A 16157-nucleotide genomic window follows, 5' to 3' on the forward strand; every position below is an offset into this window, starting at 1 on the left:
AAAGGTGCTGGTTCCCGTAGTATTCTTCATTCAAACCAATTCAATGCGTGACCTCGGAGTCACCTGCATGACTTTCGCGGGCCATTTTGAAACAGTTATGGTTGCACATTCAGGTACTTCTTTTGAAAGTTCTAAACAAGGTATAGCCAGCAGCAAGTTGTAGATGGTATAGGCCTAAATATAAGAAAACGTTTAGGGTTGAAATCAGGTGAAAAATACATCGAATGAGCACGAAACTTCACATTTATGTTCAGAAAGGTGTCTTCTTAGCATGATTCGAAAGGAGTATGGAAATTCCAAAGGGAAGCTGGTGATTTAATTTGTAACTCGAGATCTACTTGTTCATTTTTTTCCTTTTTACAGAGGGTATGATAGAGGTATTACTGGCAACTCTGCCAAATTACAGCTCAATACGCCACGTTTTCACCTGAAATTATTGACATGAATATTTTGTGCCATTCTTGAGCAGTGCTGAACTTAGCCACTGGCAATTAAACGCACTGTGGCGATGGAACAATTTTGACTCGCACTTACAGGAAAATGAAATAAGTTGTGTTGCTGTAATTTGCAAGATAGTTACAAAATATAATTGGTATTCACTTCCCCAATTTGTACAGAAAAATATTGAAAAATAAAAGAATGAGATCAATTTAGAAATGTCTGTGCAAGCAGTGCACAGTTGAGCTCCCTGCATGTCTATGGGAGCGTTCTAATCATGTTGATGGTTCATTGGTCATCCCTACTAATAGGTAAACCCTATCTACTAAAGATAGCAATAATCAGTTTTGAAAACCTGATAGGTAAATGCTGTCTACTGAAGATAGCAATGATCAGCTGTGATAGCCTGTTATGTAAATGCTGTCTACTGAAGATAGCAATGCCCATGCAGTTGTGATAGCTTGATATGTAAATGCTATCTGCTGAAGATATCAATGCTCAGTTGTGATAGCCTGATAGGTAAATGCTGTCTACTGAAGATAGCAATGCTTTGTTCTAATAGCGTAGTAGGAGCTTAAGATTCAGTGTTGTTTAAGGGTTGCAAAGAAATAGTGTAACCAGCACTAATAAATGCACCTGTAACAGTATGACAATTTCAATGCTGTCTACTGAAGATAGCAGTTGCTGAATTGTAATGAATAGTTAATTCAGAATTGATAAATGATCGATAATTCAAGAAGAGAGTATAATGTTGAGCAGTAAAATTAGTTCATGAAATAATGAGAAAAGGTTACATATTTCCTATAAATACAATGTATAAGCATACAATACATGTATAAGATTAGCAAATTTTGTAATGTGTAAGTTTAAGCATCAATCAGACCATTGCCGCCCCCCCCCCTCCCCCAAATAAAAGAGAAGAAGAAGATGTTTTTCCTTCAAAATACCAATTTAGAGTTTTTGCAAGGTGTTTGCTGGATGCACATGAACTCCCAATACAGATATTTATTTTCCCACTTGAAATTACCAAGTTCTTAAATTAGAATTGTTATGAGCAATATAACGATGTGTGAATAGTAATTTTCGTGTGGTTTGACCCAGCGGAGTTTTGAATCAATAATGAACACCATGCAGCTTCCTCTTGCACAACAGCAGCTAATAAACATGTGGAAACCCTCTTGGTACCATATAATACACTTCCTGTATACCAGGATACAAAACACCAGCCAATTACAGAATACTATCACCTCCATTTGAAGTAAGGAAGGAATTCCACTGTAACTCTGATCTGGGTTGGTCCTTTTCTGATGGCTATGTCTCTTACAGACACCCACCCTCTGGAATTCAAACCACAGTCTGCACTCTTTACAGCCCTTAAAGTCACTCATTTTCAATATAGTCGTTGTGCTGTACACTTATAAATCATTGCAATCCTGTTCACATATTTTGTTTTGTAAGATGAAAAATAAAATAAGTTCAAATTTTAAGGTACTGTGTGTTAGAATGAAAACCTAGGATTGAGTACAGATATCAGAACCGGGGATGGTCCGCCTTTTCTTTTTGAACAGTTCTGACACTTAACGTGCACAGGGTTTGACTCTTCCTATACACAGGACGAACAGCTTTAGGTGACTTTCCAACCACAAGACGTCGCACATAATTTTATTCTGTAAAGTAACTGAACACAATGCAGGATTTCCAACCTTATAGAAAAATTTTGGGAGAGTAAGAGAATTCTCACCTAAGGCAAGCCCAAACTCATGCCGATCGTCTTTCTCCTGACTGACAGCGCAACACCTTACCCGCTCGGCCATCTAGCCCTCTTTTTGACATTCTAAAAAAGTGCTATTGGAACATGAATAAAGCATAGTTATACTACTTGTATTAAGGAGTGCAGCATTCAAACTTTTTTAGGGGAAGTATAATTTGAAGCTCAAATTGTAGTTTACAGTTGAGGCCTAGCTCTGTTTTGCAATCTCACTCATTTGCTCTGCCACACTGCACTCCCCAGCCCCACAAAGGTGCTCATAACTTTTTGAAAAGAGCCCAAAGTAAGGTACATTTTACTTTACTGAAATGTGCTGACCTGACTGTTAAGCTATTTAAGCCAGGTTTGATCATGCACCTCAGATACACTGCACTTTGTTCTCACCAGCTTATTTTGTTTTCGTCCCTGGCTCAAGCTAAAACATTTGCAATAGAGGGAAATTAACACACACTATAGGGACAGTAATGTTTTGTGTGCCATTCACAGGTTTAGTAGATTGTAAGGAGCTGAAGAACTTAGATTAATCCTATAGTATGTCCAGTATAAAGTACAACATGACTGACACCAAAATGCATGAATCTTACACAAACAGGCCTTAGGTTGTGTTGTCAAAATGGTAGACGCTACTAGAACATACTTTAGTAGTTCAAGATTTCAAGTTGATTTAAATTAAAATCTAGTCAACTGGACTTACTATTTATTGACTGGCTACATTTCACATCCTATCCTGGATGCTTCCTCAAGCTGTCTGATTTTTCGGCAATACCTGGATGACTGAGAATATACACAAATATAAATAGTTCAAGATTATGTAGTGAAGAATGGAATATGACTTTGGGCAGGGTGTAGGAGATAACAAAGGTTAATGGGTGAGGTCATGTTCCAACTTATACTGAACACACTATAGGTATGGACAAATTGAGGCATGAAAATCATGAGCAGATGATACATCATGTTATAGCAGTTAAGCTTACAAATACTGGAAAAGTACAAAATGTTTCAGATTTTATTTTGGTAATTATTTTTATTTTAGTGCTGTTGTCCATGAATTCATAATTTTGCACTTTGTGCACATTTAACATAGGGATCTAGTTTCAGTGTTAAAAGTAGTATGTGTCTTGACTCTTGACTCATATGGCCCAGAAAAAGCTGAAATCCTTAAAGCGTGTCTTATTGCATTAACTCTTAAGAAGTTCAAAAAGTGCTTTTGCCATTGAATAGGACTTTTGGGTTTTGAAATACACTTTAAAGCATGAAATATGTATGAGTGACATGGATTGACAAAATGTTCACGTTTACAGATATTTTTTCCCAATAGAGCCAAGAAAATGTATCAATTTTGTAAATGTTCTTTTCAAATTGCAAAAAATGGGCTGTGAAATGTTGTGCTTTCCAATATGGACAAGGACCATTTTAACATTTCAGCTTTGTCTAAAAAGCTGTAAGACCTACGTAATTGCAGGTTCCCTCTTATGATGGACATGTTATGACAAATATCAAGTTTTCTGACAAAATAGTTACACAATTCTCTTGTGCCTCGCTGTGAACTGTCCAATTCCTGGTCGGGTTGTGATCATGAGTTTGTTTTTTCAAGTGAAGCTGTTTGACGATAGGAGTTTTTATTTTCATTCCTGCTTGGCAGGGGAAATTGTGTGTTTTGTTATTACACTTGCTGGATTCCAAGCGGGTAAGACATTTGTGACCATCCATCTCAAACCACTCGTAGTAAAGTCGGCAAATTGTATTTCGAGTTACAGTGCAAAATGTGGATAGAGGTTGTATTCATATGTCCCTAATATTTGTCCGACATGTTTCTCATCTTACACCTTGGTCTGGGGCGGACATTTTAAAAATGAATTTAGAAGAGCAGCAACGACATCACTTGCATTACATTCCAGATGTTAAATCTACATCATATGCAAAATTTGAGGAAATTAAATGCAGTCCGCTTTTATTTTAGGGCCATTTGTCTATAACTGGTCTTTACATGTAACCCTATGGAGAGAGTGCCCGTTGAGGGCGCTTATAACCCCATTTTAGGAACAAAATGTGATTTAAAGAAAACGGACTCGTCGCGAATTTTTAAAATTTTCAGAGTATGTAGTATGAACATGTAGAAATATAATCAAGTAGTTGCCTTACCTGCTCTTCTCCTAAAAAAATAAAAAGTCCTATACCTCAATGATAATGAAACCTAGGTGCTTAGTCCAGTCAAACACCAATCTTCAATCCTATTGTTGAAGAGGATAATAAGCTTATACTTATGTATAGAATTAGTAAAAAAAAAAAAAGTCTTTGTTTGCTTTGGCTAAATCCTGTTCAAGTGGTGGGTTAACCAACAATTAACAATGAGAGGACATTCCTGAACCTCGTTGAGTTGGGGATGATTTGAAGTGACCGCCAATTATGACCATTTGATATTTAAGACCAGCAATGTGGAAAAAGAGAAATAATGTAGTGCCAAAATAATGTACCCTTTTACTGAAGGAGCAAAGTTTAACAAGTTATAACTCCGCTTCTGGATATCGTTTGAAGTCAAATGATATATCATTGTAAAGCTTATGATATATATTTTCTAAACACTGAAGAAAACAAATTTGACCAGGGGCCGACTTTACGAGCGTTTGGACCTGGACGGTCACATTTTTTCTTAGCATATTAGTCAAATTGGACGTAATGTTGAGTGTGTGTGCATACTGTATTTTCATGATATATAAGAGACAACAGTACATACTTAATTTCTAACATGATCAATCTTTTAGAGTACTGTGAGTGAGTATATAATATGTTGTGATTGCAGGTATTCAGTGCTGTATATTCAGCACACATATGTTTAGACACATAATAACCCCTGCCATTAATGTTTAATTATCTTCTATGTAACCAATGTTGATGTTTCTGAGGAATAATCATTGGTTCCAAGGGGCCAAGAGAAACTATAATAACAAACTTATTAAATGTTTGTTTATTCATCTTATATTAATTGATATGATCCATGTGAAACGAGCCGGCGGCATGTTGGGAGTAGTACAAATAGTGGCACAATTGAGCTCTTGTACTGTCCACGGATGGCATTACAAGCAGACGTTAGAATTAATTACTGGGACGCTTCATTGGAATTGGCATGTTACTGTTGTGAGAGAATGTCAGCGAGGTAATTTGATAATGAAGTAAATTCTGTGAATGTGTGAACCGGAACTGTTATAAGGATGACCATCACAGTGGCAGGCGATGGAAGTGGTGTCAACTGTTTTAGAAGGATTTTCAACAGGGATATGATACAAATAACTAACACTTGCAGAGAGTCATACACCTTTATGTATGGATGCATACACCCCCTCCCACATCCATTTCCACACACACACATTCCGATATACAGACACTCTTATCTTTATGGGGACTAGGTGTGTGTAAGTGTGTAACCCTTGTGGGACGTTACTCATTCTGTATTATCTCTATGGGTATAAAAAATGTCCCCACAAAGCACTTGCTCCGGTATGCCAATAGGTCATTTTAAGCATATTTAGGGTGTAAGAATGTGGCTTTTGTCACCACAAGCTAAACACATTCCCATAAGGATAGTACTGAATGGATAAGTGTCCCTATAAAGATACAAGTTTGCGGAACTGACTACTAGAGAGCACTTTAAATTTAAATAATATGCTCAAATTATCAACTTGGTCATGAATCCCTGCTTTATCATGTATCAATTATTTCATAATGGACTTGAATGTAGAAAGGATAGGTGAAATGTGCCTTCCCAAATTTGGCTATGTATCACATTGGGCTATTACAATTGAAATCTTTACATCCCCTGTGGAAGACATGACCTTAATCTTACACATAGAGAGTGTGAATTTTAAATTGGGTTACCTGAATTGTTGACTCCATTTGAAGTTGATGTTTCAAATATATTTGCAATTTGTACAGACAATATTCTTATTCCCCTCATATCCCCTCATCCTCAATAATAAAAACTAGTTGCAGAACCTTCTCATATTTTGAACAGTTCTTTAAAGCTTGCTGTACATTTTCAGACACAGGTGTTTAACTGCTTGATTCTATTTTTCATTTTTCTTGCAGTTCTATGCAGCCCTGTAATAGACAAAGAGAACCAAAGAATTGTCTGCGTCATGGTGGTAAGTGTGCACTTATTGATAAGACAATAATATCCATAGCGATGGTTTAATTCAAGAATATCCTATCTGCAATAGCTGCCTGATAGAAAATTGACAATGTCTGCAATTGATATTGCATACATATGACACCTGGCAGCTATTGCCTTCTAGCACTAAGCCTTTTATATGTGACCAGGTCTGATCCAAGCAGACTCAGAGATGCCAAGTCTCCCTGATTTGCCAGGAGGTTTCTTAAAAATATACTTATATGCCTACCTCCTGACAAACCTGAAAACCTCCCTGATTCACACCAATATTTGAATTAATGTTGGGGATCCATGTCAAATGACAAAAATGGCATCTACATAATGATGAAAAAAAAATGTGGTGTGAGCATCCTCCAAACCTGAGACGAATATACCTACCTGTAGGTATATTCGTCTCAGTCCAAACCAAGCCTTTTTATAAGCCAATGTGGGTTGGTTTTAAGTGCCCTGCTGCTACCTTACTTGATTTTGATTAGTATTTTAAATATCTCCCTTCAATTTGTGCAGGACAACATAATACACCCATTTCAAGTACATGATTTCTGTTATCATCTTAATATTTTAATTTTGGAAAGAGAGAGGGAGGGGTGAAGAAAGGGTGCAGAGGGAGAAATGACGTTTCTGAGCAATGTGGGGCACGTTGGCGTAGCAGTATGGGCTCTGCCTTGTAATCGATGGATTGCGAGTTTGAGCCCCGGCTGTGCCATCGTGTTGTGCTCTTGGGTAAGGTGCTTTAACCTACTTGCCTCTCTCTACCCAGGGGTGAAATGGGGAGCTGTTATGAATATTGTTCATTGAGCACCGCCCAAGGGTATGAGCATGCCTTGGGCATTGTATGGCAGCTGACATATTCTAATGACAGCGGAATAAGTGTTAAAAAGCACTTTGGTACATGTGCACATGTGAAAGGTGCTATATAAATACCAACATTTATTTTTTTTACTCGAAGCAAATTGAAAAGGACACTTTCTGAAACTACAAATTTGAGAATATGGATATGGATTTTTATTAGGGTAAGGCAAAGAGATTATACCCAAAGAGAACCTACTCAGAATTGCCCCATGTATAAAACTATGGTAAAGCCACCAGTGGCGTACCGTGGCCACTCCTACCCCGGGGGCTGAAGGAAATTCAATTTTGCCGCCCCTTCCTCAACAGCCCGAAAAGGAAAGGTTGACCCAATTTTTTTTTCGGTCGTTTGAAAAAGTGAAGAGCAAAAAAAAAAAAAAACCCGATTATACACATTTTGATGTATTGTACAATTTTTTCTACTTTTTGCCCCCCTCCCTTCTTCTTCCACCGCCCCTTCGTTTGCCGTCCCTTCTTCTTCCGCCCCTTTGTTTTGGCCGTCCCCTCCTGGCACCCCCAAAGCCCCCCCAAAATACGCGCATGGCCATTATATTGGTTTGTCACACATGGAGAGCAAAATAGTCCACCAATAATTTGCATTTTTAAGCTTGTGCATTACAAAGATTTGTGCATATAGCATTAATACAGAACAAACACACTGTAAATCCACGGCTGTTTGATGTATATAGAATTGGCTTCATTATTAACTAAATGCAAACTATAGATGGCGCTATTTATCCTAAATCATATTTCTTTATTTGCAAAGGTTAGGTGATCAATACCGCCATTAAAACAGCTGGAATAGGTGAAACAAGCAACAAGGACATTTTATAAACATATTTTGTCCAACTATAAAAGGAATTATTTGTATTAAAAGCTTGAAAGGGTAATTTTCAGTAACTAAATAGCGCCACCAATTTTGGCATTAATGCATACATTTTATATCCGAAAAAGCTTTAAAAAAATACTATAAAAGTCAATAATTTTGTAAAAGAAGGGAAATTAAAGTTGAAAACGACTCAAAAGCATCTGTATACATTAGCACGATATCACTTTTAGCTGTTTAAGCCTAAAATTTGGTTATACATGATGTTTTGTTTGAAAAACTAATAAATGATCCCATCAAACAACCGTGAATCAAAGTTTACCAGGCGCATGGCAAAATAACACTATTTTGCCCTCGTTCATGAGTGACACACAAATATCATGGATCCATTCTTTTTTAGATCTAATCTCTTTAGGGTAAGGAGAAAAAGGTCACAGAATTCCTGATATATTTTAAGCCAATACCCATCCAATAATTCCACTATTTACTAAGAAAGGAAATGAGAATTTGTAGATAAAATTGTAGAGTAATCACCTCTCAAAGGTATAAGCTTCAATTCTACATATTGCATTCCAATCCAATATATTATTCTGTGTTAATTCAGGCTGAAAATGTATAAGATGTCTGATGAGATAGCTAGCTAGAATTCCTTATTCCCTTGTAATAACTCCCCACAAATGTACATCTCCTTTAATCAACAATATTTTTTTTCCTCTCTTTTCTAATCATAGGACAGAATCGCTGTCAATTTCTCTTTCCTGCCGATTCCCACCGCTATTATATGCGCACATGCTACAACAGCCATGTCCCATGAGGTTACAAGCGATTTTTATTGAGCAGGCAATTTTGGCCTGTTTGTCAGGTTTTCTGTTTTGCCCCCAGCAAGATCATGGAAGCTGTTTGTTGGTAAAACTGGTGTCGTGTATGGTGGTTTATGAAAGCTTACAAGAGGGAGTTATTGCGCTGGGTATATATAGTAATGTTAGGTTTATAGATAGCATGATATGATAAAAAAATTGAAGTCAGTTGTCGGTTTGGAACTGATTTTGAAATATTTCCAAATTACAAATCATTTTTTCTATGCTATATTGTGTTTAATACCCTCATTGATGGATATGTACAATTCAAATGTACTATTTTGAAATAATATTATATGGAGAATAACATCTATTGTGGCCAGTTAGAGATTGGTTTTACTCAGTAGATAGCAGTATGTTGAACCTACATTAAATTGTGGGGATATCAGATGAAGTGGTGTACGGATTACGAATGTCGTCATTCAGTGGAGTTGACCTCTATGCAACCGTACTAGGCTATACCAGGGATTTTCTATATATTGCAAGATTACATTTTCAGTCACATGGACCAAGATTTGTAATATGAGGCCGATGAGGAAAAGCATGCACACATATGTTCTGTAATTTTTATCATTTGCTTGTTGCATTTGCTTTTCTCCTAAATTGATAAACATTTCGAAGGAAAAAGGTGCAGGAAAAACCATATTTCAGGGTGAAAATTAGAAATTAAAAGGTCATTTAGCATTACATGTAGATTGGGATTTCTGCAAGGATCAAAAGCTCAAACCACCAAATGCAACTTTAATTAAAATGTTACTACACAGGCTATTGTTTTTGGATACGCATAACTTGATATTAAATTGATGCAATTAACAGTAACTCTTGTTTTGTGTATAGTTATGCAATTATATTTTGCTTGCTTTGATGCCTAAAAAGCTAAATTTATTAACAAAGCCTCAGATTTGACATTTTCTTCTGAAGCAATTTCCCCCTCATTAAATGTTTAGTTGGTGCATATGCTTCACAGATCAGATTATTGATATGAGCTAACAATATTGGATTGGACAAGGATGTAAATGAAATACTGGGAGAGCATTATTGTACAACACTGATTTTGTTGCTTTTGTGCAACAGATCATACCAGTTCTTTATTCACATAATGATCAATTGTGTGATTGATTTAGAGGTTAATAACCAACTGCGCATCGGTTATTTGGAGGGCATTGTGAAAAATCTAAACATTTTGCCTTTGGAACTGAGGAATATCCTGAGAGAGATATTCTGAGGTCCAAAGCAAAATGTTTAGATTTTTTACAATGCCCGACATATTACCATATTACTCATTCATAACCATCACTTTAATCTCTTCACCTTACAAAATAACACAAAATTTTGCTCAAAAGTTTATAAAAATAGATGATTTTTACATCTTCCCTTTCCAAAAATCTATCAGGCTAAAACAGGACGACCAATAACAAAAGTGCATATCACAATCTGTGCAAATATGGTAGCGCCGCAATCCAAATCGGCAGCCAGCGCTTGCACAGTTTGTTTGACGACAACAACACGCAAACGCCGGTCAATTGTGTGCAACATTGGAACAATTACGCATTTTGCGTTCAATTGTGAGATATTAATGACCTCAATTTGCGTTCGCGTTTTAACAAATAACTAAATGTAATTGGATCGCACGCATCGCGTTTATTAATGAGGTTATGAATGAATGATAAATCAAGGTTTTAATCAGTCTAATTGATCAGTACATTTAATTTAGGTGAATTATGTATGTAAATTAATTGGATCTAATGTGACTAACACATTGATTAACCTAGATTCATTTATCATAAATCTATCTATCACCAGTTTCTTAAATTTAATTGTACTTTGTATTTTAATAAAATGACATTTGATGTGATCAAGCAAAATGAAAGTCTAATTATGATGAGGTTTCAGCAAAATAAAGCTCTGTGAATGGTTCGTGTAATGAAATAAGAAACCTGAATTTTGATTTTGATCTACATCAGACTCATTTAGCTTGATCACATCACATATTGATGGATTGATTTGCGTGATTGATTGATAGGTTGATTGATTGATTGATTGATTGATTGATTGACAATGATTTGTTGTATTTTGCAGGCAGTATGTGACAACCCATCAAGTGCACATGAGAAGTGCTTTTCTCTTTTGGAAAAACATGTAAGTACACAATTTTAATGCGAATAACATTTTCAATCCCTCAATTCAAAACCAAATTTAACCTCTGCTGAATTAATGGTTGAATCCATTGGCATGTTTTTGTTTACCGTTTCTGTTTGCGGTTTGGCCAAATATAAGGTGCGCCAGCGATGTTTTGCATTCCGATTATTTCAAATGTCGTCATTACTTTGTCAGCTTCATCAAGACAGGTTGTGTTTGGAAAATTGATTTGAAATTTATTCATTTATAACCATTCCGTTGCTAAAATACATTCAACGCTTACAAAAGGAAAGAAAAACTTAACAAGTGGAAAGAGAGAAATAAACCAATATGCTGTTATTAACCTCAAATCAAATTTGATTACTAAACATTTCATTACCTAATTAGCAAAAATGAATGTGCATCAAAAATGTAGTCTTGAACAGTATAAAAAATATGACCTAATCTTTAAAATCTCACAAATTAATTGAATACCTGAATGGAAGAAGGGCCCAACTCCATCAAAACTGTTTTTGAGATATTACGAAAAAACTTAATATTTGGAAAAGTTTTGTAGACAGAATGTTTTCATCTTCAGGGGACCTTTAATACATGAACATACAATATAATATACATTCGAAATTATATATGATGTTTCCATGGTAACGGTACAGGTCTTATCTGAGCTGGAGTTGGGCCCTTCTTCCACTAATATACTGCAAGTGCCAGTTTAGTAAGCAGATGTGTTATAAATAGTTACAGAAATTGGATAATTATCTATTAATTGCACATGTTATATGTTAGCAAGAAAGTTTATTGTAGTGAAAAGCAGATTTCATGGGTGAACAAAATTCTTCTTTAATCCAATATTTGTGGAAGAAGGGCCCAACTCCATGGAGTTGGGCCTTTCTTCCATGAAAACCATGATTAAGTGTATGTGGAAGACTATTTAGAGAGTGACTTTTGGCTCATCTTTCACAGACAAGGAAGAACAGTCTGCTGGCAATAAAATGCTGGGTCTAACTCATTTTTGTAAAAAATTGGAGTTGGGCCCTTCTTCCACTCAGGTATTCAATTAAGAGAGTTTATCCCATAGACTCAGATGGTAGGTGGAAGATGGGGGTCAGCAAATTTTGTTCATATTTTGTGAATCAAACATGTGTCCATGAGTATTTACAGTGGAGGTATTAAAATTTTTTGAGGACCCCCCACTGGGAGATACTGGGCCCCCCTCAAATTGACCCCCATGATTGCCTTCTCAGACACACAAAAATTTAAATAAGCACCAACTTTTGACTAGAGCCACGTAATAACGCGCATCTGCAGACATTTTATTTATACTTCACAGTAATTATACACATTTTGTCTCGACATAACAATTAAAAATTCTTTGGACAACATTTGGGTTGTTCCATTTTTAGAGAGGGGTGTAATGGCCTTTTCAGCAATTGTATAAATGTGAAAAATCCTAATTTTGAAGTCAAGTTTGCAAGATGATTATGAGAGTTCCTCAATATTTTTGTCAAAGTTATTTACTTGCTGGATAAAGTAGATATAGGTTAAACAATTGAGCAAATAAAAATCATGGAGACTTTTTCCGTTTTAAAATGAGCACATCTTACTTTATGCTCTTTTTCAGAAAAGTGCAAAATTGCAATATTTTCCCCGGATATTTTCATGCTACTCATGTTCGGTGATTTTCCAAGCTTGAAAATGAAATTTGATGAAAAGGGAGCCTATAAGAAGTAAACAACATCAACAACACTATAAAATAATAAATTGGGGCCTAAATTGTGTTAAATAAATGCTTAGACCAGGACTATTCCATAATTAGTTGGGGGGGGGAGGTCAGTACCAAACTTCCGATGTGTTGATTTAAAATAACCTTTTTGCATCATGCTTTATGCACCCTCAAATGAATATTAGGGCCTACAATAATTATTTCCTATATCACTATGTAGTGAACAACAAAGACAATAATATATTGGAACACTACATTGATCAAGTAGGGGTGTTATTGTGTTAAACATAAAAATGCTTATCTATGATTCTCGATTTTTGAAATACCAATCATGCTGCTGATATTAATGGATTTTCGGGTTTGTATTGAGGGTCATTTTGATGGTCAATAAAGTAGTATTAATACTGCTCTCTTTCATCTAAGTGACCTTTGTAAGGGGGCGCAGACCACCAAATAACCTCTCCATCATAGTGAAAAGCGACAATTCTACCACGCATGACAATATTTTTACGTTATCTTTAGCTGTATTAAATAAAGCCTAATTTTTCACTTAACCTCCAATGTTGTCTATCTTTACAGGTTCAGATTTTGTTAACAAATGTTAGAAAGTGATGGTGCTATTTCAACACCGAAACTAGCACTAAAACTGGCTCTGTTAGAAGTTATTCGGAGAGGGCCTACTGTTTTTGTGAAATCGAACTCGCCATTGCCATGGCAACTGCCTTCTCTTTGAAATCTCCTAATACATTTAGCTTAAAATTAAATAATCCATGTATTATAAATAATATACTTATAAAGTGTAATACAAACTTTTTTAATGCAACAAAATGCTCAAAATGGGTCAATTTGGGGTAAAACTGCCCAAAATTCAAAGATCATAGATTATTAAATATATATGGCCATTGCCATGTAGGCCTATATACTTATAAAGTGTAATACAAATTGCTCAAAATGAAGAAAATGGGTCAACTAGGGTCAAACTGCCCAAAATTCAAAGGTCATAGGTCATAGAAAAATGTTGTTGCTGTCATCTGGGACGAAGGAGGCAACAAAAGTTGGTATATTGGGTTTTACCGTGATGATAATGGGGACGAAACGCGGGGGGGGCAAAACCTTTGAGTGGATCACCTGATGCGCGTTGGTACCGATACCAGAGATGAAATTTAGCAGCGACCACACGGCACTGATGATATCTAGGACACTATCATGCAGCAGATTGAGATTTTGCCTGTGACAGTTATCAGTTTCCGTAGCAACATAGCAACTAGCCATTTATATTACTTTAAATTTTACCTCTTATTGTGGAGATGTCCTTAAAATTTTTACTCCCAAATAGCCAGTATCGGGAATAATAAATTTTCTTTCCCTGATCTTATTTTAACATACCACTATCACCGTAGAAGGGCAAGGGTTAATACACATGGCTAGGTTGGAGCTCTCCCCTGCTGACAGTGTAAAAATATCAGGAAAAGAAACTTTATTACCCCTGATACTGGCTATTCGGGGATAAAAATGTTTAAGGCCATGTTCACATGATGATGGCATTTGCCAACAGCCTTCTCTTTGAATTATCCTAGCTCACAATCAAAGAAGCCTCGTATAATTAGTAATATAAAGTGTTAATACAAGCTTTTGTAATGCAAGAAATTGCTAGAAATGTAAAAACAGTAAAATCCATTAACCTATCAAAATTGTATAAAAAGTATGTAGTGCAAAAATCTAATCTACATTTATTACTAAATGTAATGTTGTGTGTCATACAAACTTTTGTAATGCAAGAAATTGATAAAAATGTGAATAGGCCTACAATAAAATCCATTAAACTATCAAAATTGTATAAAAGTCTGCAGTGCAAAAATCTACATTTTATCTTAATGTAAAGTAATGTAACGTCTACGGGCCTGGTTCAAAATTGGGTTAAAAAGGGTGCATTGGGTCAGAAATGGTCGTAACTCAACATAATGAAGATTTGAGACTACTTCTAACTGCATAAATAGATTGATTGACCCATAAAACATAGACTAGACACCAGAACCAAGTAAAAATACCCAAAAATGACAAAGTTTTGGCTAAAAATGTGACTTTCAGGGGAAAATGCGGCCATTTTGGATTTTTGCCGTGCACATTCTTTTTTGAAATCCAGGCTTAACTTTTTGTAATTTCATGTTGAGATAGGCCTAGGTCAAATAGAACATACAAAAAACCTTATCCCGAAGCAAAACAAAACAAGACCCATTTATAGCCCACTCCTAGTATTAAGATCCACCCCAGGTTATTAGGATTTAGTACTTTGGGGTATGGGGCCCTACTAGGCCTAGTTCCTATAGCTAAAGTACTGATGCATGTGAAATGATTAAGAATCAGAATAGGAGCTTGTGATTTTCATAATAATCATAATACCACTAACATGTGAATACGAGCTTGTAACATGAGATGGCTCATATTCAAGGAGCATTATCTACTGGCGATTTATCCAATATGCTGTAAGAGAAGACCTACCCTTTACATGATTTGCATTCTTAAATGTGGTTCTTAACTCCTCAATGCAATAACTGACTATTGGCTCAAGAAAAGGGACTGCTACAGTGAAAATATCTTACATTTGATGTTGGTGTTGTATACAGCATCATTATACCAATGCCACATATTGGGAAAATCCATGTTTGTGTTTTATGAAAAGTAAATAAATCTCCATGATTTTTATTGCATTATATAAATGACCTATGTACAGAGGTTCTCTCCAGTAATGAATAATTTGAGAAAGATTGAGGAACTCCTACAATGACGTCACAAAGTAGAGGGATATTTCACTTTTTTGAAAAAGTTGTAAAATGTGAAATATGGGCCCACACCCCTGTTCATAAATGGAACATCCTAATATAAACATTTGTTGTTTTATATTTTTTCATAAAGACAAAGGATGAAAGATGGTGTGTAGAAAAATTTACTTTTATAGATGCTTGTCTTGGGTGCCAAAATTTTGTTCAAAAATGGTCTAAAACGGCATTTTACAAGTCAAGGAAATACGTGTTAGGGGGCATATTTTAGGGGGTCCCATATTTCCCAGGAGGGGGCATAGCAGATTTTTTTATACTGATTATTATGAACACTTATCCAAACCTATTAAATTGCCAAAATATGGTTGAAATTTGCTGACCCCCATCTTCCACCTTTTTCCCATGGCATCTGTATTTCTCAGAAAATATCTCTTAAAAGAATAGTGAAATAAATTGTTTTATAATAATTCTGAACTTGAAGAATAGTGAGGTTGCATTTCCTACACAAATTTCTTCAGCCATTAGTATTTAAAAATGCAAAATTATTATATCAAATGCATGCAGAATAATTCCTAGAATTATTAACAAGGAGAAGTGAGAGGACACTTGAGTCAATCA

General features: G+C 35.7%; 1 protein-coding gene across 7 annotated transcripts in view; it reads left to right on the top strand.

The window, feature by feature from the left end:
• The window catches only part of LOC140161362 (cGMP-dependent 3',5'-cyclic phosphodiesterase-like), a 294091-nt gene that overhangs the window by 197474 nt on the left and 80460 nt on the right, over positions 1-16157 (top strand). For all 7 annotated transcript variants that reach the window (XM_072184856.1, XM_072184859.1, XM_072184857.1 and 4 more), the window contains exons 5-6: positions 6290-6345; positions 10983-11042. In XM_072184856.1, coding sequence (XP_072040957.1) covers positions 6290-6345; positions 10983-11042 — 116 coding nt within the window. The remainder of the gene's footprint in view (positions 1-6289; positions 6346-10982; positions 11043-16157) is intronic.

This window comes from Amphiura filiformis, chromosome 9 (assembly GCF_039555335.1).
Source record: "Amphiura filiformis chromosome 9, Afil_fr2py, whole genome shotgun sequence".
NCBI lineage: Eukaryota > Metazoa > Echinodermata > Ophiuroidea > Amphilepidida > Amphiuridae > Amphiura > Amphiura filiformis.